Source organism: Mastigoproctus giganteus, chromosome 8, assembly GCF_048544385.1.
Source record: "Mastigoproctus giganteus isolate SK-2022 chromosome 8, ASM4854438v1, whole genome shotgun sequence".
NCBI lineage: Eukaryota > Metazoa > Arthropoda > Arachnida > Uropygi > Thelyphonidae > Mastigoproctus > Mastigoproctus giganteus.
The window spans coordinates 29706781-29728813 of record NC_143582.1 but is presented as its reverse complement, the minus strand read 5'-3'; the positions used below and the strand labels follow the sequence as shown (position 1 = coordinate 29728813).

The 22033-nt window shown below is 38.8% G+C and overlaps 1 protein-coding gene across 1 annotated transcript in view; it reads left to right on the top strand.

Annotated features, from left to right (window-relative positions):
- Positions 1–22033, top strand: part of LOC150081400 (serine-protein kinase ATM-like) — a 313728-nt gene that overhangs the window by 139105 nt on the left and 152590 nt on the right. The window contains exon 18 of the mRNA XM_090380190.1: positions 18662–18870. Coding sequence (XP_090236316.1) covers positions 18662–18870 — 209 coding nt within the window. The remainder of the gene's footprint in view (positions 1–18661; positions 18871–22033) is intronic.

Sequence of the window (22033 nt, the reverse complement as noted above, 5' to 3'; positions counted from 1 at the left end):
ATATTAAAGGAGGCAGCAAAGGAAGTAAGCAAACCCTTAGCCATAATTATGAGAGCTTCCTTGGACTCAGGGGAAGTACCCATGGACTGGAGATGTGCAAATGTGACCCCAATTCACAAAGGAGGATCAAAGGGCGACACAAGTAATTATAGACCTGTTAGTTTAACTTCTGTTCCTGGAAAATTAATGGAGGCACTGGTTAAAGAAGCACTGCAGGATCATCTAGACAAGACTTCAGTTATAGCTCAGACACAGCATGGTTTTGTTAAGTTGAAGTCTTGCCTGACCAATTTGATTGGATACTATGATGCACTCACAAAAGAACTGGATGCAGGGAATAACTTTGATATTATATACTTGGATCTTAGAAAGGCTTTTGATACTGTTGCACATGGAAGACTGCTGCACAAATTGGAGCAGTGTGGCATTGGAGGCAAATTGCTGCTATGGATAAAGGGGTGGTTGAGGGGGAGAAGACAGAGAGTGGTAATCAATGGACACTGCTCATCGTGGACTAATGTTATTAGTGGATTCCCTCAGAGTTCAGTATTGGGTCCATTATTGTTTTCTGTATTTATAAATGATATTGATGATGGTATATCAAGCTTAATGCCCAAGTTTGCAGACGATACGAAGGTTGGCAGGGTTGTCAAGGACACTACTGACACTATGCTACTGCAACAGGATCTGGAAAGGCTGAGCAGATGGGCTGAGAGGTGGCAAATGAAGTTTAACATTGACAAATGTAAAGTACTACATATGGGAAACAGCAAACCCCAGAGCAACGTATCAACTCTGTGGTACTGCACTGACAGTGGTAGAGAATGAAAAGGACCTGGGGGTAATTGTGCAGGCAGATATGAAGTTCTCTGAGCAGTGCAGACGGGCTGCAAGAATAGCTCATGGTGTTTTATCAATGATATACAGGAATTTTTCTAGCAGGGATAAGGAGATGATTATTCCCTTGTATAAGGCAATGGTCAGGCCACACCTAGAGTACTGTATACAGGTTTGGAGGCCTCATTTCAAGAAGGATGTAGAGATGCTGGAACGAGTACAGAGAAGGGCAACAAGATTAGTGAATGGGTTATCAACTTCCACAACAAAAGATAGAAGTCTGTTCCACCAATCTACTACCTGCTGGCTAAAGGCAAATTTCCACACATCTGTTGTACAACTGTCTTTCCTCAATTTGAATCTATGCCCTCTCAAGTTCTTAATATGAATCTGAGCAAGAGGAAATATCCCATCAGCATTCAGCTTGCTCATCCCATTCAAGGCCTTATACACCTCAATCAGATCACCTCACGGGTGCCTACTCTCCAGGCACTGCAATTTGAAGAACTTAAGCCTTTCTTGGTAAGAGCACCCCTTTGTTCCCCTCACCAATCTTCTCGCCTCCAGACCTGTACACAGTACTCTAGGTGTGACCTGACCACTGCCAGGTATAACGGGATAATCACCTTTCTGTCCCTGCTAGCAGAATTCCTATATATCATTGACAAAACTCCATGACCTGCTATGGCAGCCCATCTGCACTGCTCAGAGAACTTCATATCTGACTGCACAATTACCCCAAGGTCTCTTTCATTCTCCACCTCCCTGAGTGTAGTACCACACAGTTGATTTGTTTCTCTTGGGTTACTGCTATCCATATGCAGTACTTTGCATTTGTCAATGTTAAACTTCAGTTGCCACTTCTCAGCCCATTTACCTAACTTTTCTAGATCCTGTTGCAGTAGTATATACTGCCTTTACTGTCATTAACAACCCAGCCAACCTTTTATCATCTGCAAACTTAGACATTAAGCCTGATATACCTTCATCGATATCATTGATAAATACACAAAACAACAATGGCCCTGGCACCGAACCCTAGGGGACTCTGCTAATAATACTAGTCCACGTAGAGCAGTGTCCATTTATTACCACTTTCTGTCATCTCCCACTCAATCATCCCTTTATCCATTGTAGCAACTTACCCTTAATGCCATACCTCTCCAATTTGTACAGCAGTCTTCCATGTCCAACAGTATTAAAAGCTTCCCTGAAATCCACATATATGATATTAAAATTATTTTTGGCATTCAGTTCCTTTGTGACCCCATCATAGTATCCAATCAAATTGGCCAGAGAAGACCTCCCTTTATCAAACCTATGCTGGGTCTTAACTATTACTGCAGTCTTGTCTAGATGGTCCTGCAATGCTTCTTTAACCAGTGATTCCATTATTTTCCCTTGGAACACAAGTTAAACTAACAGGTCTATAGTTACTTGTGTCACCTTTTGGACACCCTTTGTGAATTGGCGATACATTTCACGTACAGTCCATGGGAACCTCCCATGAGTCCAAGGAAGCTCTCATAATTATGGCTAAGGGTTTGCTTACTTCCTTTGCTGCCTCCTTTAATATAATTGGATAGATCCCGTCCTCCCCAGATGCCTTCCTTATGTTTAACTTCAACAATTTGTCCTTCAGTTTGCTGTCAGTTATTACAAAATCACTTAGCTCCCTGTTAGAATTTGATAAACTTCTGGCATTCCCCTCAATGAATAATTCGTGATGTGTGAATGTAGATGCAAAATATTCATTCAGTTTATCAGCTACCTGAGCATGATCATCAATAGCCAACTCATCTATGTTAAGTGGTCCAATCTGATTCATACTTTTCCTTCTAGAGTTTACATAAGTAAAGAACTGTTTGCTGTTTTTCTTTGCATCCTTTTCCAAAGATTTCTCATAATCTGCCTTCGCCTGCCTAACTTCCTTTGTGGCTTGATTACAGACTAGCTTATATCTGCCATAGGCTTCTATGTCACCTGATGCTTTATATGCATCTCGTACATTTTTCTTCTCTGGCACGAGCCTTGCTATTTAATCTGGCATCCATTTAGGCCTAAACCTTGAACAGTATTTCTTAGCTGGAATGAAAAGCCTAGTAGCCTCCAAGATTAAGTTCCTGAAGGAATCCCATTTAGAATTCAACGTTGGTAACATCATCAGTTGATCTCACTGTACAGAATTTAAAAACTGTCTGGGACCCCTGTAGTCACCTTTACGAAAGCAAAAGCCTTTTCCTTTAACCTTGATGGTAGATACATTAGCATTAACATTAGCATTAGTAGAGGCATATGATGCAAGAAAGAAAGCTTATTCAGCATCAGCCAAAAAAAAAAAAAAAAACCACTCCCATTTCACCCCTCCATTCGTTCGAAATACCTGTCCAGCTGAGCCTTAAATTTGTTTAGGCTATCAACTTCAACAACAAGTGATGGAAGTCTGTTCCACCAACCAACTACCCGCTGGCTAAAGGCAAATTTCCGCACATCTATCCTACATCTATCTTTCCTTAATTTGAATTTAAGCCCTCTCAGGTGATTATTCTGAGCAAGAGGAAGAATCCCATTGGCATTGAGCATGCTCAAACCATTCAAGACCTTATACACCTCTATCAGATCACCTTGCCGGTGCCTAGTCTCCAGACTCTGTAATTTGCAAAACTTAAGCCTTTCTTCGTAAGAGCAACCCTTTGTTCGATTCACTAATCTTGTTGCCCTTCTCTGATGATTACATCTTTAAGTAATTCCCACATCAGTACATTGTGATCATTATCACTCAGTGGTTCCTTTAACTGCAAATACTTAATGCATGAATAATCATTGCTGATAATCAGATCAAGACTATTACTCCCTCTGATTGCCTCTCGAACATGTTGCTGTAGAAAACAGTCATCCGATAAATCAACAAAAGTCCTGCTAGTGTGCGAGTGACCAACAACAAGTTCCAGTCAATATCTGGAAAGTTAAAATCTCCCATTATAAGACATTTGGATTTACTGGCCCGCTCTGTTTCTGTCTGATTGCTCATTATACTCATCAGATTCATTAGGCCTATAACACACACCTACTCTCATTTTTTTCCTTTCCCACTGCTTATGTCACACCAAACAGACTCAACAGTGCATTGTCCACCAACATTAATTAGATGCACTACCTTAGATTTTATGTGTTTCTTAACTAACAGCATAACCCCTCGTCCTTTCCTGTCCTGTCTATCCTTTCTGTACACATTGTACTTCCCAAATTCCAATTCTGCACTGTTTATGTCGGTGTGACACCATGTCTCTGATATCCCAACAATATCTGCCTTTGATATCTTGACTAGCATTTCATGCCTGTCAAATTTATTAACTATACTCCAATCATTGGTGAACATGCAAGTATGCATGCACCTGTTTCTACTCTTAGTCACCCTAACACAGCCCATGTATTTACTTGTTCCACTATGACTCCCAGCAGTCCTAGAAATCTTCATTGCTTTGCTTTCCATGCTGCTGCTCATTCTAATAGAAGCAGTACAAGGATCACTTTTGCCTCTGCCTGCGGCCACTGTTAACCTTTTAGTCTCTGTATCCCCCCCAAGCTAGCAGTTTTTCGACCCGCCTAACACTGCCTGGGTAGCATCAGCAAATATTCTTGCACGCTTTCTATTTAAGTGTATCCCATCCTTGTAGAAGCAGTGTCTCCTGTCAACAAGCACAGACTAGGCTGAAAAAAATTCTACCCCTTAAGGCTTGCACGATCTCTCCAGAGCCGAATTGATCTTCAAGGTTGTTGTTATATACTCCCTTCCATTGTGTCTGGGCAGAATTGCAGGCATTTTTACAGTCAACCCTAAATCGCGACTTATTTTCAATTGACCTATACTTTTGAGTAAATCTACAGATCTCATACTCTTAATGTCATTGGTTCCAACTTGTACAACAATATCACCCTTTGTGCCCTTAAAAGATATCTGCTCTACAATATTATGAACTTTTGCCCCTGGCAAACACACCCTGCTCCTGTACCATCTATCTTTCTTGCATAGTATATTCCCCGTCTCCCTGACCATTGAGTCACCAACCGTAACTAGTTCATGTGTGACTAGTGTATTCTGCCTTGGAGATTGCCTCTGTGTTGCCTGATGCAGAGGAGTGAGCTCTGCCGTTGAGCTTACTCACATAGACTCCCATCAGAATGCTGAGTTGATGCCTAATTTCTTGACACTCTAGACACACAAAGGCATCCTCCTTGGTTAGATCATGTCCTGTTTTAGAAAGGTCGGCAAATATTTCATGTTTCGCAAATTTTTTTGAGACTGTGATGCGTTGGAGAATCGCCCCCTTCATTTCTTCCCCGAGTCACTGTACTCTTGCTAGTCTGTGATCTTTGCTTCGCAGCTCTACTGGGTAAAGATTTCCATTTAAATACAATTTAATTAACAATGAAATTTAATAAGATTTATAATATTTTTGATTAATTGATAATACTATAATAAGCTAACAGATTCCAAATATAGTGTTTTGTATTACACCATCTAGTTTTACGCTATCAGTTCGAGATATATATACATTGCGCTATTTCTTATCTACTATAATATGGCAGCTAGTTCAACAATATTGGCACCAACACCGGAAGTCGTAACTTCCAAAAATGTCTAGTAGTTAAATTCAAAATAAGAAGCTAACGAATGCTACTAAACTTATTTAATATCTCTGTAAAACACAATGTAGTATGTTAATTAACGAAGAATACAGTAAAATTAAAAATACTTATCCCTTTACAGCAGGCAAAAAACCCTGACTGTTCTCTTCTGCGACCAGAGCGCCCTCTCTTATATTTAATAAAGGGGGTCGAGAGTGAAATAAGTTTGCACGCCACTGCATTAGACCACGAAGAGTAATGTTCATAGATTACCACTCTCTGTCTTTTCCCACTTAACCATCCCTTTATGCATTGTAGCAACTTGCCCTTAATGCCACATTGCTTCAATTTGTACAATAGTTTTTATGTGTAACAGTATCAAAAGCTTTCAGGAAATACAAGTATATGATATCAAAATTATTATTTACATCCAGTTCCTATGTGACATTGTAGTATCCAATCAGATTGGTCCAACAAGGTATCCCCTTAACAAACCCATGTTGTGTCCAAAGTATAATTACAGCCTAGGTAATCTTGCATTACTTCTTTTACTAGTGACTCCATTATTTTCCCTCAAACAGAAGTTAAACTAACAGGCCTGTAATTACTCATATCACCCTTTCATCCAGCTTTGTGAATTGGGAATATATTTGCCCATCTCCAGTCCACGGGGAACTCCTTGAATCCAAGGATGCTCTTGTAATAAGGGCTAAGGGTTTGCTTACTTCTTTCAATGCCTTCCTTAATATAATTATATAGATCCTATACACCCCGGGTGCCTTTCTTATGTTTAACTTCGATAATTTCTCTTCCACTTTCCTCTCAGTTATTACAAAAGCAGTTAGTTCACTGTTAGAGTTTTAAAAACAACTTCGGTAACCCCTTATCTAAAGAATTCTTCACATATGAATGTAGATGCAAAATACTCATTCAGTTTGTCAGCAAACTGAACAGAATCATCAACAGCCAAACCATCCTTAGCCAAGTGGTCAGACCCGTGGGTGCATAAGTACACGTGCCTTGAGTGACCCAGGTTCAAGCCCATGACTGCTGAATACAGTGCTGTTTTGTGTATTCTCTCTACCTTGTGAACTCCTCTGACTGTGTGGTCATCCCGGAATATAAACAGAAAATTAATTTTTTTTTTTTTATAAAGTGGACCAATGTGATTTATTCCTTCCCTTCTAGTGTTTACATAAGTAAAGAAGTCTTTGCTGTTATTCTTTGCATCCTTTGCCAAAGCTTGTTTGCCTGACCTTCTTTGTGAGTTGATTACACTCTATTTTATATCTACCATAGGCTTCTGTGTTGCCCAATAATTTATATACATCACGTGCACTTTCTTCTCTGCCACGGGTTTCATCAATTTATCTGACATCCTTTAGGCCTATACCTTGAAGAGATTTCTTAGTTGGTATGCAAACCTAGCAGCTTCTATGATTAATTCCTTGAACACTTCCCATTTAGATTTTCTGATGGTAACATCATCAGTTGGTCCCACTGTATAGAATTTAAAAACTATCTGAGACCACTGTAGTCACCTTTATGAAAGCAAAACCCCTCCCTTTACCCTTGACGATCATTACATCTTTAAGTAATTCCCAAATCAAGACACTGTGATCACTGCCACCTAGTGGCTCTTTTATCTTCAAATTCTTAATGCATAAATAATCACTCCTGATTATCAGATCTAGAATATTACTCCCTCTTCTTGCCTGTCTATCATGCTGCTGTTGAAAACAGTCATCCAATAAATCCACAAAAGTCTTTTTAGTCTATGTGTGATGAATCCACAAGTTCCAGTCAATATCTGAAAAGTTAAAATTCCCCATTATAAGACATTCTGATTTACTGGCCCACTCTATTTCTCTGTACTGTGTACTCATCAGAGTCATTAGGCTTATAAGAGTCATCAGAGTCATTAGGCTTACAGGGATGGGATACACTTAAATAGAAAGGGTGCAAGAATATTTGCTGATGCTATCGAGGCAGTGTTAGGTGGGTCGGAAAACTGCTAGCTTGGGGGGAGACAAAGACCAATAGATTGACAGTAGCCACTGGCAGAGGTGAAAGAGATTCTTGCACTGCTTCTATTAGAATGAGCAGAAGCCTGAAAAACAAGATGCATGGTATTTCAGAGACTGCTGGTAGCCATTGTGGTACAAGTAAACACATGGGTTGTGTTAGGGTAGCTAAGAATAGAAACAGGTGCAGGTATACTTGCATGTACACCAATGCTAGGAGTTTAGTAAATAAATTTGATGAATTTGAGGTATTGCTCAAAACATCGAAGGCAGATATTGTTGGGATATCAGAGACGTGGTGTCACACAGATATAAGGGATGCGGAACTGCAATTTGGGGAGTACAACGTCTACAGAAAGGATAGACAGGATAGGAAGGGGGGAGGTGTTATGCTATTAGTTAAGAAACACATAAAAACCAAGGAAGTGAAGCCAGTCGACATCGCTGGACAGTGCAGTGTGGAGTCAGTTTGGTGTGACATAAACATTGGGAGATCAAAATTGAGAGTAGGAGTGTGCTATAGGCCTAATGACTCTGATGAGTATAATAAGGAACTGTACAGGGAAATAGAGTGGGCCAGTAAATCAGAGTGTCTTATAATGGGAGATTTTAATTTCCCAGATATTGACTGGAATTTGGGGGCTGGATACTCACACACTAGCAGGGCTTTTGTGGATTTATTGGATGATTGTTTTCTACATCAGCATGTTCGGGAGGCAACTAGAGGAAGTAATACTCTTGATTTGATTATCAGCAGTGATTCTTCATGCATTAAGAATCTGCAGATAAATGAACCACTAGGTGGCAGTGATCACAGTGTGCTGAAGTGGGATTTACTCAAAGAGGTAACTACCATTAGGGGTAAAGGGAAGGGTTATTGCTTCCGTAAAGGCGACTACGATGGACTGAGACAGTATTTAAATTCTATACAGAGGGACCAACTGATGATGTTACCAACAGCAAATTCAAAATGGGAAGCATTCAAAGAACTTATCTTGGAAGCTACTAGGCTTTACATACCAACTAAGAAATATTGTTCAAGGTTTAGGCCAAAATGGATGTCAGATGAACTAATGAGGCATATGGCAGAGAAGAAAAATGCATGGGATACTTACAAATTAACACATGACACAGAAGCCTATGATAGATACAAGTTGATATGCAACCAAGTTACAAAGGAGGTTAGGCAGGCGAAGGCAGATTACGAGAAATCCTTGGCAAGGGATGCAAAGAAAAACAGCAAAGAGTTCTTTACTTATGTAAACTCTAGAAGGAAAGGGATGAATCAGATTGGTCCACTTGATATTGATGGGTCAAGTGTTGATGATCCTGCTCAGGTGGCTAACAAACTAAATGAATATTTTGCATCGACATTCACACATGAGGAGTTATTCAGCGAGGGGAATGCCAGAGGTGTATTCAACTCTAGCAGTAAGTTACAGAATCTTGAAATAACTGGGAGTAAAGTGGAGGAGAAACTGTTGAAGATAAACACAAGAAAGGCACCCGGGGTGGATGGGATCTATCCAGTTATATTAAAGGAGGCAGCAAAGGAAGTAAGCAAACCCTTAGCCATAATTATGAGAGCTTCCTTGGACTCAGGGGAGGTACCCATAGACTGGAAATGTGCAAATGTGACCCCAATTCACAAAGGAGGATCAAAGGCTGACACAAGTAATTATAGACCTGTGAGCTTAACTTCTTTTCCAGGAAAATTAATGGAGGCACTGGTTAAAGACGCACTGCAGGATCATTTAGACAAGACTTCAGTTATAGCTCAGACACAGCATGGTTTTGTTAAGGGGAAGTCTTGCCTGACCAACTTGATTGGATACTATGATGCAGTCACAAAAGAACTGGATGCAGGGAATAACTTTGATATTATATACTTGGATCTTAGAAAGGCTTTTGATACTGTTGCACATGGAAGACTGCTACACAAATTGGAGCAGTGTGACATTGGAGGCAAATTGCTGCTATGGATAAAGGGGTGGTTGAGGGGGAGAAGACAGAGAGTGGTAATCAATGGACACTGCTCATCGTGGACTGATGTTATTAGTGGAGTCCCTCAGGGCTCAGTGTTGGGTCCATTATTGTTTTCTGTATTTATAAATGATATTGATGATGGTATATCGGGATTAATGTCCAAGTTTGCAGACGATACAAAGGTTGGCAGGGTTGTCAAGGACACTACTGACGCTATGCTGCTGCAACAGGATCTGGAAAGGTTGAGCAGATGGGCTGAGAGGTGGCAAATGAAGTTTAACATTGACAAATGTAAAGTACTACACATGGGAAACAGCAACCCCAGAGCAACGTATCAACTCTGTGGTAGAACACTGACAGTGGTAGGGAATGAAAGGGACTTGGGGGTGGTTGTGCAGGCAGATATGAAGTTCTCTGAGCAGTGCAGACGGGCTGCAAGAGTAGCTCATGGAGTATTGTCAATGATATACAGGAATTTTTCCAGCAGGGATAAGGAGGTGATTATTCCATTGTATAAGACGATGGTCAGGCCACACCTAGAGTACTGTATACAGGTCTGGAGGCCTCATTTCAAGAAGGATGTAGAGCTGCTGGAACGAGTACAGAGAAGGGCAACAAGATTAGTGAATGGAACAAAGGGGTGCTCTTACAAAGAAAGGCTTAAGTTTTGCAAATTACAGTGTCTGGAGACTAGGCACCAGCGAGGTGATCTGATAGAGGTGTATAAAGCCTTGAATGGTTTAAGCATGCTCAATGCTGATGGGATTCTTCCTCTAGCTCAGAATAATCACCTGAGAGGGCATAAATTCAAATTGAGGAAAGACAGATGTAGGATAGACGTGCGGAAATTTGCCTTTAGCCAGCGGGTGGTTGGTTGGTGGAACAGACTTCCATCCCTTGTGGTGGAGGTTGATAGCCTAAATAAGTTTAAGCCTCAGCTGGACAGGTATTTTGAATGAACAGAGGGGTAAAGTCGGTTTTTTTTTTTTTTTTTTTTTGGCTGATGCTGCATAAGCTTGCTTTCTTGCATCAAATGCCTCTTCTAATGCTAATGCTAATGCTAATAACTCACTCGTACTCTCATTTTTGCTTTCCAAATGCTTATGTCACACCAAACTGACTCAACATTACATTCGGCACCCATGTCGTCTGGGTGCACTGCCTTAGATTTTATATGCTTCTTAACCAAGAACATAACCCTTCTTCCACCTCCTATCCTGTCTGTCCTTTCTGTAGGTATAAATTGTACTCCCCGTATTTAAATTTTGCATCCCTTATGTCTGAGTGACGTGACGTCCCTGAAATCTCAACAGTGTCTGCATTTGATGTCTTGACTACTTCAGATTCAAGAAATTTATTTACTGGACTCCTAGCATTGGTGTACATGCACCTGTTCTTACTCTTAGTTACTCTAACATAACACATTTATCTACTTGTTTTAGGATGACTCCCAGCGGTTCTTGAAATCCCCAGCACCTTGCCTTCAAGGCTACTGCTCATTCCAATAGTAATAATGCAAGAATCGTTTTCACCTCTGCCTGCAGCTATTGTTAATCTGTTAGTCTGTGTATCCTCACCCAATCTAGCAGTATTTCCAACCCACCTAACACTGCATCAATAATATCAGCAAATATTCTTGCACCCTTTTTGTTTAAGTGTATTCCATCCCTGTAGAAGCAGTCTCTTCTGTTAACAAGTACAGTCCAGGCTGAAAAAAATTCTACCCCTTGAGCCTTGCACATTCTTTCCAGGACCGAATTGATTAACAAGGCTCTCATCATTAACATGATTACATGATTAACAAGCACAGACCACACTAAGAAAAATTCTACCCCACAAGGCCTGCACAATCTCTCCAGGACTGAATTGGTTGACAAGGCTCTCATCATATACCCCATCCTGTCATGTCTGGGCAGAATTGCAGACATTTGTAAGTCTGCAGATTTCCTACTGTTAATGTCATTAGTGCCAGCATGTACAACAATATCACCTTTTGTGCCTTTAAAAGATGATATCTGCTCTACAACCTGGCAGACATACCCTGTTGTGGACCAGTGGGACCAGTGCAATTTGCCTTCGGTTGCTGCTCTGTTGCCTGATGATCAAAGGCAACCTCTGGCATTGATGTGGGCAGCTGAGAGCTTGATGGGTCCCCAGTTTAAATCCTTTGAGGCCATCCAACCTGTTCTTCAGTTATCCTACAGTTACTCTTGAGCAAGTACATGTGTAGCTTTGATCATCCTTACCTTCACTACCCACTAATTAGCAGTTTCCCTGACCTGTAAGGCTTCCTCTATGGTATTATCAAAGTGTCTTGCAATTCTCCTGTTCAACTGAATTTCGTCCTTACAAAATAAATTCCTTCTATTAACTAGGGCAAGCCACGATGAAAAAATCCTCATAAGGCTTGCAGTGTCCATCAAGTCTTGAGTTAATCCAAAAGGCTTTCATCATCTATCCCCTCTTATCTGGGCAGAATTAAAACAAGTAAAATTTTGACCTATCTCACAGCATTTTTATGCCATGACCTTATATTTAGGTGACTTCTTGTCTGACCAATTTGATTGGATACTACAATGTGGTCACAAAGGATCTGGATGCAAAAAATAAATTTGATATATATTTGGATTTCAGGAAAGCTTTTGATACTGTTGCACATGGCAGACTGCTGTACAAATTGGAGTGGTATGCATTAAGGGCAAGTTGCTGCAATGGATAAAGGGATGGTTAAATGGGAGATGGCAGAGAGTGGTAATAAATGGACACTGCTCTATGTGGACTAGTGTTATTAGCGGAGTCCCCCCAGGGTTCGGTGCTGGGCCCATTGTTGTTTTGTGTATTTATCAATGATATCGATGAAGGTATATCAGGCTTAATGTCCAAGTTTGCAGATGATACAAAGTTTGGCAGGGTTGTTAATGGCAGTAAAGACAGTATACGCTACTGCAACAGGATCTAGAAAAGTTTGGTAAATGGGCTGAGAAGTGGCAACTGAAGTTTAACATTTACAAATGCAAAGTACTGCATATGGGTAGCAGTAACCCAAGAGAAACAAATCAACTGTGTGGTACTACACTCAGGGAGGTGGAGAATGAAAGAGACCTTGGGGTAATTGTGTAGTCAGATATGAAGTTCTCTGAGCAGTGCAGATGGGCTGCCAGAGCAGGTCATGGAGTTTTGTCAATGATATATATAGGAATTGTGCTAGCAGAGAGAGAGAGAGAGAAAAGAGGTGATTATCCCTTTGTATAAGGCAATGGTCAGGCCACATCTTGAGTACTGTGCCAGGTTTGGGAGCCTCATTTTAGGAAGGATGTAGAGTTGCCAGAATGAGTACAGAGAAGGGCAACAAGATCGGTGAGAGGAACAAAGGGGTGCTCTTCCCAAGAGATGTTTAAGATCTGCAAGTTGCAGACTGCGACCTGATCTGATTGAGGTGCATAAGGCCTTGAATGGTTTGAGCAGGCTCAATGCTGATGGGATACTTCTGCTTGCTCAGATTAAGAACCTGAGGGGGCATAGATTTAAATTGAGGAAAATTAGTTGTAGAAAAGATGTGTAGAAGTTTGTCTTTAGCCAGTAGGTTGATTGCTGGAACAGACTTCCATCTGTTGTTGTGGAAGTTGATAGCTTAAATAAATTTAAGGCTGAACTAGACAAACAATTGGAATGACCGGATGGGTGAAATGGGAAGTTTTTATGTTTTTTTTTTTTTGGCTGATGCTGTAAAGTTTGCTTTCTTGCATCATATGCCTCAACTAATGCTAATGCTAATTTCTTGACCAAATTGTTAGTTTGTTTTTGTTTTAAGGAACTAATCTGGTTATACATATTAGTTCCTACATGTATAACCATATGCCGTTTTGTGCTCTTAAGATTGTTTGTTTGTTATTTGGTTTTTAGGAGCATTAGCAACTAAGGCCATATTGCTCCTGGGATATGTGGTGGTCATTCCCTGACCTTTCCGCATCCTCCGTATTTGGTGGTCACGGGCTCAAACCCTGGTCTAATCAAGAAGTGTGTGCCAAGCACTGCTACTCCTGCCCACAGAGGCGCCAGTGCCCTTTAGAACTGACATTTGGTTAATGTAAATTTTAGCAGCTGGTAGACATACCTTGGTTGTCTTCCATCTGTCTCAATTATACATTCCCAGTTTGCTAACAGTCGAATCATCCAATTAAATTAATCTCATTTTGAATCAGAGTGTTCTCCCTCTGATAATCCCTTTGGAAAAAATCAGTTCTAAGTCATTTGCCTTGGTATTGGATAAAGGAGTAACTGCTGAGTTCCCAGATTTGTTACTCTCTAAGACAACTACTCACTGTCTCAGACTTGGTGTTGCTCATTAGTAAGCCTAGTTTTGATTGAAGATCACTACAATCCCCTATACCTTGAGCACAAGAATCTATAACCATCAGCTAGTGACAATTTGGCATATGTGCAGCTGTTCGTGCAAGGAAACATTATGTAATTCACAGGTGAATCACCAGTGGCAGTTTCGTCCAAGGGATATATTGTTCTGAGACATGTTATGCTTGCTGTTTCTAGTTAAAACAATATCTTGACAGAGTTTTATTCTAATCACAATATTATCAATAAAATGCTAATATAATGACAATTGTATACTCTAAATGAAATGCCTTGGAATATGTTACTTTACAATTTTGTACTGAATAATCCAAAAGTTTGTTATTACAAAAGTTCTAGATTTATCGATATCAATCAGAAATTCCTACCATTCCTATCATATTGTAGCTCTAACTATGATAATTTAATGATTTCCGATATGTTGAAGTACTTTGAAGTAGTACTATAGTATTTGAGGTACTACTCCATGCCAATCTATAAAATAGCTGCATATTTTTTATAGTACTGCTTTTATTCAGTAAAATATATTGTTTATAATTGCACAAAAAAATGTATACATATGATATTATGATCACTGTGTTTTGGCACCAAAAATCACCACTAGTCTAACTTGTTAATTCAAGTAAGCACATCTCCTGAAATACTTGATTGACCCAGCTATGTAAAAACTATAAGTTGAAATAAAATTTAGAACACAAATAAATGGGAAAAAAAAATCACTAAAAACTCACCCAAAGCTGAAAATAAATTTGGTCATTTCCAGTCTCTTTAGAGCATCCTCTCATTAAGACTCTTGTAGCAGCTCAAAAAGATAAAATATGAAAGAGAGCATGAACGAGAAGGCTAGCTCTGTTTTATCTTTGAGAAGATTTACCAGGGTTGGGTTACAGCCATTTATTAAAAGTATTTATACTTTGTGTTACCAATGATATATTATTATATAGATAATGGAGGTACAACCAAATAAGGCAGAAAAGGAAGAAAAAGTCTTATCCATGAATTTGAATTCAAAAATATAATCAAGTTGAGAAAATTTAAGAGACTGACTTTGTACCTGAAATTTTGGCATTGTAGCAGGTTCCTACTTGTTGTAACATGTTGGTGACTTTACATAACATGAATCACCTATTTATCTGGTCATTCTGAATTAGCATGCACTGAATAGAACATGTTTAATTCTATCCACACATTGAGAATGTGTTTTATGTTAATTATATATATTTTGTCTAAGCAGAAATTTGCATCAAATTTTGTTTCAGATTAGGGAAAAGTGCAACCGAAACCTTCGAAATGTTAAAAATAGCTTTCGGAGAAGATGATATACACTGGTGTGCAAAATTATGGACCAACACTATTTCTAAAGGTTACAACCAAAAATCTTTACTTAAGGTACTCTTTACTGATGAGAGTAGCTTCAGTCTCAGCAGTGATTCTGGACATCAGCTAATCTGGCGAGAGGTTGGCACACGGTATCACCCCACAAACATCACTGAAAGGGATCGATATGGGGTCGAGGTGTTCTCATCTGGGGAGGCATTATCTTGGATGGACATACACAACTCCAGATACTGGAAGGCGGTACTGTAACTGGTGCATGTTACTGTGCTGAGGTAATCCTTCCCCATGTGCATCTGTTCCAAGGTGCCATCGGCCCTGAGTTCATGTTTATGGATGATAATGCCACATCCCATCGCACTGCAGCTGTTGATATGCTTTTGGAAAGTGAGGACATTGTTTTTATGGATTGGCCTGCCTGTTCCCGTCGCTCTGAATCCGATTGAACACATATGGGACGCTCTGGGGAGATGCCTAGTGGCACGTCCACACCCACCAGAAAATGTTCACCAGCTGAAGATGGCGATGACAGAAGAATGGACGATGTTACTGCAAGAACTTATCAACAACATTGTTCTAAGTATGGACAGACGGTGAAAAGCCTACATTTGACATTAGGGGTGGCCATATCTCCTACTGAGGACCACCTTTTCCCTTTGTTCCATCTTTGGCAGTGATGCATCTGTATCATGGCAGCCAGTGCTATGTTGCCATTTTTGAATAAAGTCCCTCTGTACTGTTTTGTTTCCGTTATTGTGTCGGTGTTGTTTCCTTCATCATTTCTGTACCTCACGAGGTTCCTTTGGTGTGCTTTTTCCATATCCAGGCCACCCCTATGAGAAGCTACAGGTGAAAACCTGACTGGTCCTTAAATTTTGCCCACCAGTGTATGTTATTTGAAAACTTTTCAGTGGTATGTAGAGTGTAAAGAGAACCACTTGCTCATCAAAGATGATCTCTGTTCTGACCACCTTTCAAAAGCCACCTAAGAAATAGTAATTTATTAGTGTAGTTTTTTTCATTAGCAGCATCCATGAAGTTGCTAGTGAAATTGCTGTTTCTTATGGGATGTATTAATCACTTTTAGCACAAATGGAATGCAACATGTTTCAGCAAATTTTGTGCTTGGTGTCTTCATGTGATCACAGAGAATGGCAAGTTCCCTGCATATCAGGAACTTTGCCAGTATGCTGAACCACACTTTGTTTCTTCCATTGTTATTACTGATGAAGATGGGTATTTGGCTATGACAACAAAAAAAAAAAAAAAAAACCCCAGTCTTCTGAACGGAAGACTTCATTTTCTCCAAGGGCAAAAAAAAAAAAAAAAAAAAAGAAGAAAATCTTGAAGAAATGTGAAAATAATGCTTATCATATTTTTTGACTCATTGGCATTGTTCTTTATGAATTTTTCCTGCATGGTCAGACAGTGAATTGGGAATACTGCAAAACAGTTTTACAGTGATTGTGAAATGCTGTTTGGAGAAATTAGCTGCTGGAAAAGTATGCTTCTGGTACTTGCATTACACCTCGTATTTAAATTAAAATGAAATAAGTTTTACTGTACAGCAGCCCCCCGTTATAACGCGGTTCGCTTTACGCTGATTCGCTATAACGCTGTTCTTATATTATAATCCGTATCTGACTATAACGCTGTCACAGATCACTATAACGCTCTTTTACAGATTACATTTTTGACTTATTTAACGAAATCGTTTCATTTGATGGAGCCGATAGCTTGAAAATGAATAGCAAAACAGCATTAAAACGTTTCCCCACGCCGACTTGAGGAATTTTCCCACGCTTAGTGAAATTTTCTCGCACGCTAATTTAATTTCAGTACAGTGAATTGTTACGTAGTTCCGAGATCAACATTTTAAAAAATGATCAAGTATATTGCTTGTAATATTTGCGTTATATGCATTTATGCGAAGTATAGTCATCACTCAGTACCGTATTAGACATTGTGCGAAACGGACAGTTTACTTGAACATTGTATCATAATTAATGCAACCAACGCAGTTACATTTTCGAAGAATGAAAAAAGAATGAAAAATCAACAACGTCTGAGCACAGTACGAAGACTATAAATGTAAGAAAAAGACTGAATTTGAAAATTAAATTAGACGTGACGTTTTGAAGCGAATCGATTCCGGTCAATGACAAGCGGATGTGTGCCATAATTTAGGACTTGCAACTTTAACTGTAAGAACAATTATAAAAAAATAAAGAATTAATTTTTGCAGCGGGAAAGGAAGCTGTTCCACTGCAAGCAACTAGGACTAGGCCGGCTATTAGGATTGAAATGGAAAGACTTTAATTTTATTGAAGATTCCAGTGCAGAATTCAGTTAAGTTAAATATTAACAAAAAAAAAAAAAAAAGAGAGAGAGAGAGAGAGAGAGAGAGAGAGAGAGAGAGAAGAAAGAGATTAGCCAATATGATGATCTGAAGAAAACTCACCTAAAAAAAAAAAAAAAATGTGGAACCATTTAAAACTGGTAAGGGCTGGTAGAATAGATTTAAAATCCAGGAAGAATCCAGGGACTGCAGATCAAGGAGCTGAAACTTTCAAAAAAGAACTTGTTAAAATTATTGAAGAGGGGTATTATGTGTTATACTTCTCAACAAGTTTTTAACATAGATGAAGCAGGACTTTTGTGGAAACGAATGCCTAAAAGAAGTTTCGTATTGAAAGAAGAAAAAACATGCCAAGTTTCAAAGTGGCGAAGATCAGTTGACTTTATTGTTGGGTGGTAACGCTGCGGGCCATTTAAAATTAATACCCCTTTTAGTTTATTTGGAAGAGGGCCAAAGTTCAACTCAAAATCCACACATTTTTCATGATTAAATTCATCCATTAAATTAAATCAATTAAATTCATTATTTTAATTGGAATTTTAAGTTTACTTTTTATTTTATATGTGCAAATATTTGAATATTAAATATTTTGACCGACATTTGTGCATCTTTTCATTACCGTTTATTATTGATTAGGAAATATCCTATGGCACCGACCGCAGCTCACAAATACATATGTTACCTTATGGGAAAGCGGCGCGCGCTTAGCGCGGATTCACTTAGCGCTCTGTTTTTCCGGAACGAATGATTAGCGTTAAGCGGGGGTCACCTGTACTTCTGTTTGCAAATAAGCTCTTTATTTGAAGAGCAAGAATGAAGTTAATCTTGCAATATGCTTCACAGTGTGAAATGCCTTCAATACATGTTGCTTTCGCATTACTTGTACATCAGCAAATCGGAAAAATGCTTGCCTTGAAAAATGAAATGTCTAATATTTTCTGATTAAAATCATGAATTCTTTATATTTAATCTTTCTTTAACTTGAATGAAATCTTTTTCCAAATGAATAAACGACTTATATTCTGAAACCATTAAGTTTTAAGGTTGCTTTTATTGCTGTTACCATAATTCTCTTGTGATGTTAATTTTATTTAGAGTGAAAATTTTTAATATCTATTTTCAGAAAGCATAAGATTATTATCACCTGAAGCATGTTCAGATCGAGATAAAATTCGTTTATTATGCGTAGAATTTGTGTGTACTTGGTGTCATCATGCATATGAAGTTCAGAAGTTTCCAGCAAATTTTCAGCCTCAAAAAGTTGTGAAAGATATTTTGCTATCTGTTGATCCTTCAAGATTGAATATACTAAATGCTTCAGAATTACAACTGGTATGGAAAATTGTGCATTTAAGTTTATTTTACATATGCATCTCACTCTCATTAATATCATATTTTTATTTAGTTTTATTAATATAATTAGCATAAAATAATGACAGATTGCACTATTAAGGAAAACTGGAAATTATTTTATTAATGAAGTGTACCAACATGGTTATTATTATAATTAAAGAAAATTTCCTTAAAGCTAATTTGTTTTTGTATGTTTTAGAATATGTCTGCTCCATAAAGAATTTGTGGTTTACATTATAAATATATATTTTTAATGTAATGGATGGCTAAGGCCAGAGGGGCTTACAGAGAACATAATATACTATAATAGCATTCATATATATTACAGCATATTAAATGACAAAAAGCAGCATATATACAGCAATATATATATATATATATATATATATATATACAGTGGAGTCTGGTTATTTGAGCCATCAGTTAATCGGAGCAGCTGTTTATTTGGGATAAATCTTAAAGAACAGAACCCAAACAAGAAAATAGCCAAGGTTTACTTCGCTTAATTGGGGCAACATACCATTTAATCTGGGCAGGGGACCACAGCACTAAAGATTATCCTACGATTGTCTCCAACCATACCACATTGTCCGGTTATATTTCCGGAGGTCACAACCATAAAACAATTAGCAGTTTCCAGTTGACTTGCTTTTCTGTTAGTGCAATCTATTATAAACGGATAGTAAACTCTATCTTATTGAATTTGTGATAATACCAACACCTGGAATTCTGTGGGTTTTTACGTTAATTTGGTGAAATGTGTTTACACTTCCATGAAATCTTCAATCATATAAAAAAATAAATTTTCAGAATCTTCTCTTGATTCCTATTTTTTAAGCTTCGTAACTTGTTACTCTGTTCTCACTTGTGCGTATCGTGTTACTTGCGATTTGTGCGTGCCATGTTTCTGTTCAGTAACATTTGTTACTGAACAGAAACACCCACAAATGCTAGTTAACAGAAATATCAACTAGTTAGTAAGTACATATTACAGTACGTATTAATTAAGCTAGGCACGTAAGCATAAATTTATTTTTATTTTGCTAACCTGTGAAAAATAATCTTCTGATTTTCACATATCATTTAATTTTTTAATTGGTAAGGTAATAAAGTGTAAATTTGTACTTAATATATCTTTACCTTTATAGCCTTTAGATAATATTCCTCCTATTTTCGCTAATTAGAATCGATGTTTAATAGAATTAAAATTCAATTCACATATGTGATTAGAATGACTGGCACTTACTATATTCCTACCATTGTTTGGCGCATAATGGCCTTTAGCTGCTGTTGCACCCTAAAGGACCTGTCACTTCGACCGTTTACTTAGAAGAGTTGTTTGTGAGAAAAACATCAAGCGTATTGGCTGTATGATTAGGATTGTCTGGTATTCTTTTAGGTAAATGAACAATCTGTCCAAGGTCATTAGTAATTGCAAAAGCCTCAGCATCTCGACCAGCTGGGTCGGTGTGACTAGAAAACAGAAGCCAGCTGGAGTTGTTAACATTAAAATCACCAAGGAAAATTACCTCACTGTTAGGAAAGTTGTACTGGAGAAAGTCAAGTTGCAAAGAGAGGAAGTCAAAGAACTCCAAGTAATTAGTGGAGTTGGGAGAACGCTAGAGACAACAGATGAATTTGATACATGAGGTTGAGAGATTTTAAGCCAGAGAAGATCAAAGAGAGGAGATTCCAAATTGCCAAGTCTCTGACAGGGAATATCAGAACGGACATATGTACAAGTACCACCTTTGAGGCGAATGAAATCATACAGCGAATAATTTGGGCATCTGAGATGAGCAGTAGTTGAATCAACCGATAACTGAGATTCTGTCAGAAAAAGTACATGGGGTTTGGCAGACTGCAAGTGGAAATGGACATCATTGAGATTAGAATTGAGACCACGTATATTTGTGAAATGAATTAGGAAGTGCTTGGGAGGTTTAGATCTTTTTGCAGATAAGTTTGCTCTATTAGTTTGACAATTCATGGTGTATTCAATAGTAAAAAAAAGTGTGTGGGACATGCTGTATGAAGTAATGAAATTTTTGGATATGACGTACACATGTTCAGAATATAACCCAGATCCTTGACATAACGTGGCCTCGACAATGCTCCCTGCATACCCACTACTCGGACTCCCTCCAGTCATTATCTGGTATAGTAGAGGTAGCAAGATTATACACTAGCTGATCCGGAAGCCTCCTAGCGAGTTACCAATAGGTTCGGTCCAGTGTACTAACTAGCGGCCGGCCTGCAAACACCGTTTTAAGAGCTGTACCCTCAAAATGTAAGGAATATTAGATCTCACCACGACGTTCATCCTAACGTCAAAAGTCATCAATCATGCTGCATGATGGAAGAGATAGGGAAGGGTTGACCGGAACTTAGCTCTAGAGACTAAACATGGGTAACACAACTTCAAGCCTCCAATAAGAAAAGTGGTGGTATTGCACCGGTTGATGCGAGTCATCTACTACCTAGTACTGCCTGGTAACATAGAGGGGCGACATTCCTCCATGTGGTATGGGCACCACACCTCGACCCCTGCTTACGTTGGTTCACACCTGGGTGGTCACCCACCATGTGCTTGTGCATGGAGGTTTTACCCAGGATTGCTAACAGTTCCACCATCGTGAAGGTGCAAGCAGAAGATCTGGCTGTCACAGACCGTCCGGGCTTCACCGAAATTGGGTCCACTTGACTCCAGTGTCATCTGAATATCAGTTCCATCAGCGTTTTAGACTCCCAGGTAGCAAGTACAGTCAATCCTTGTATAGCACGATAATTGTGTTCCTAGAAACCCTCATGCAATATAAACAACAGGCCCTATGGGAAAAATAGGGTTAGGTGCTGACCACCCAAGACTGAACACACATTTGTAATCAAAACATTACCAAACACAATAAATAATCATAATAAAATAAGTAAGTATTTTATTACGACTATTACGTAATAAAATATTGCTAATTCTTTTGCTTCTATCGTAAGCAAACTTGTTTTTTGTTTGGTTTTCTATCCAAACAGATGACAGCCGTTCCATCTCTTCCAATTCTTTGTCTTAATCTAATGGATTTTAATTACACTTTGAGTTGTTCCTGCTACGAAAATTGTTTTTATTTTCTCTGCATTCTTTGTAATT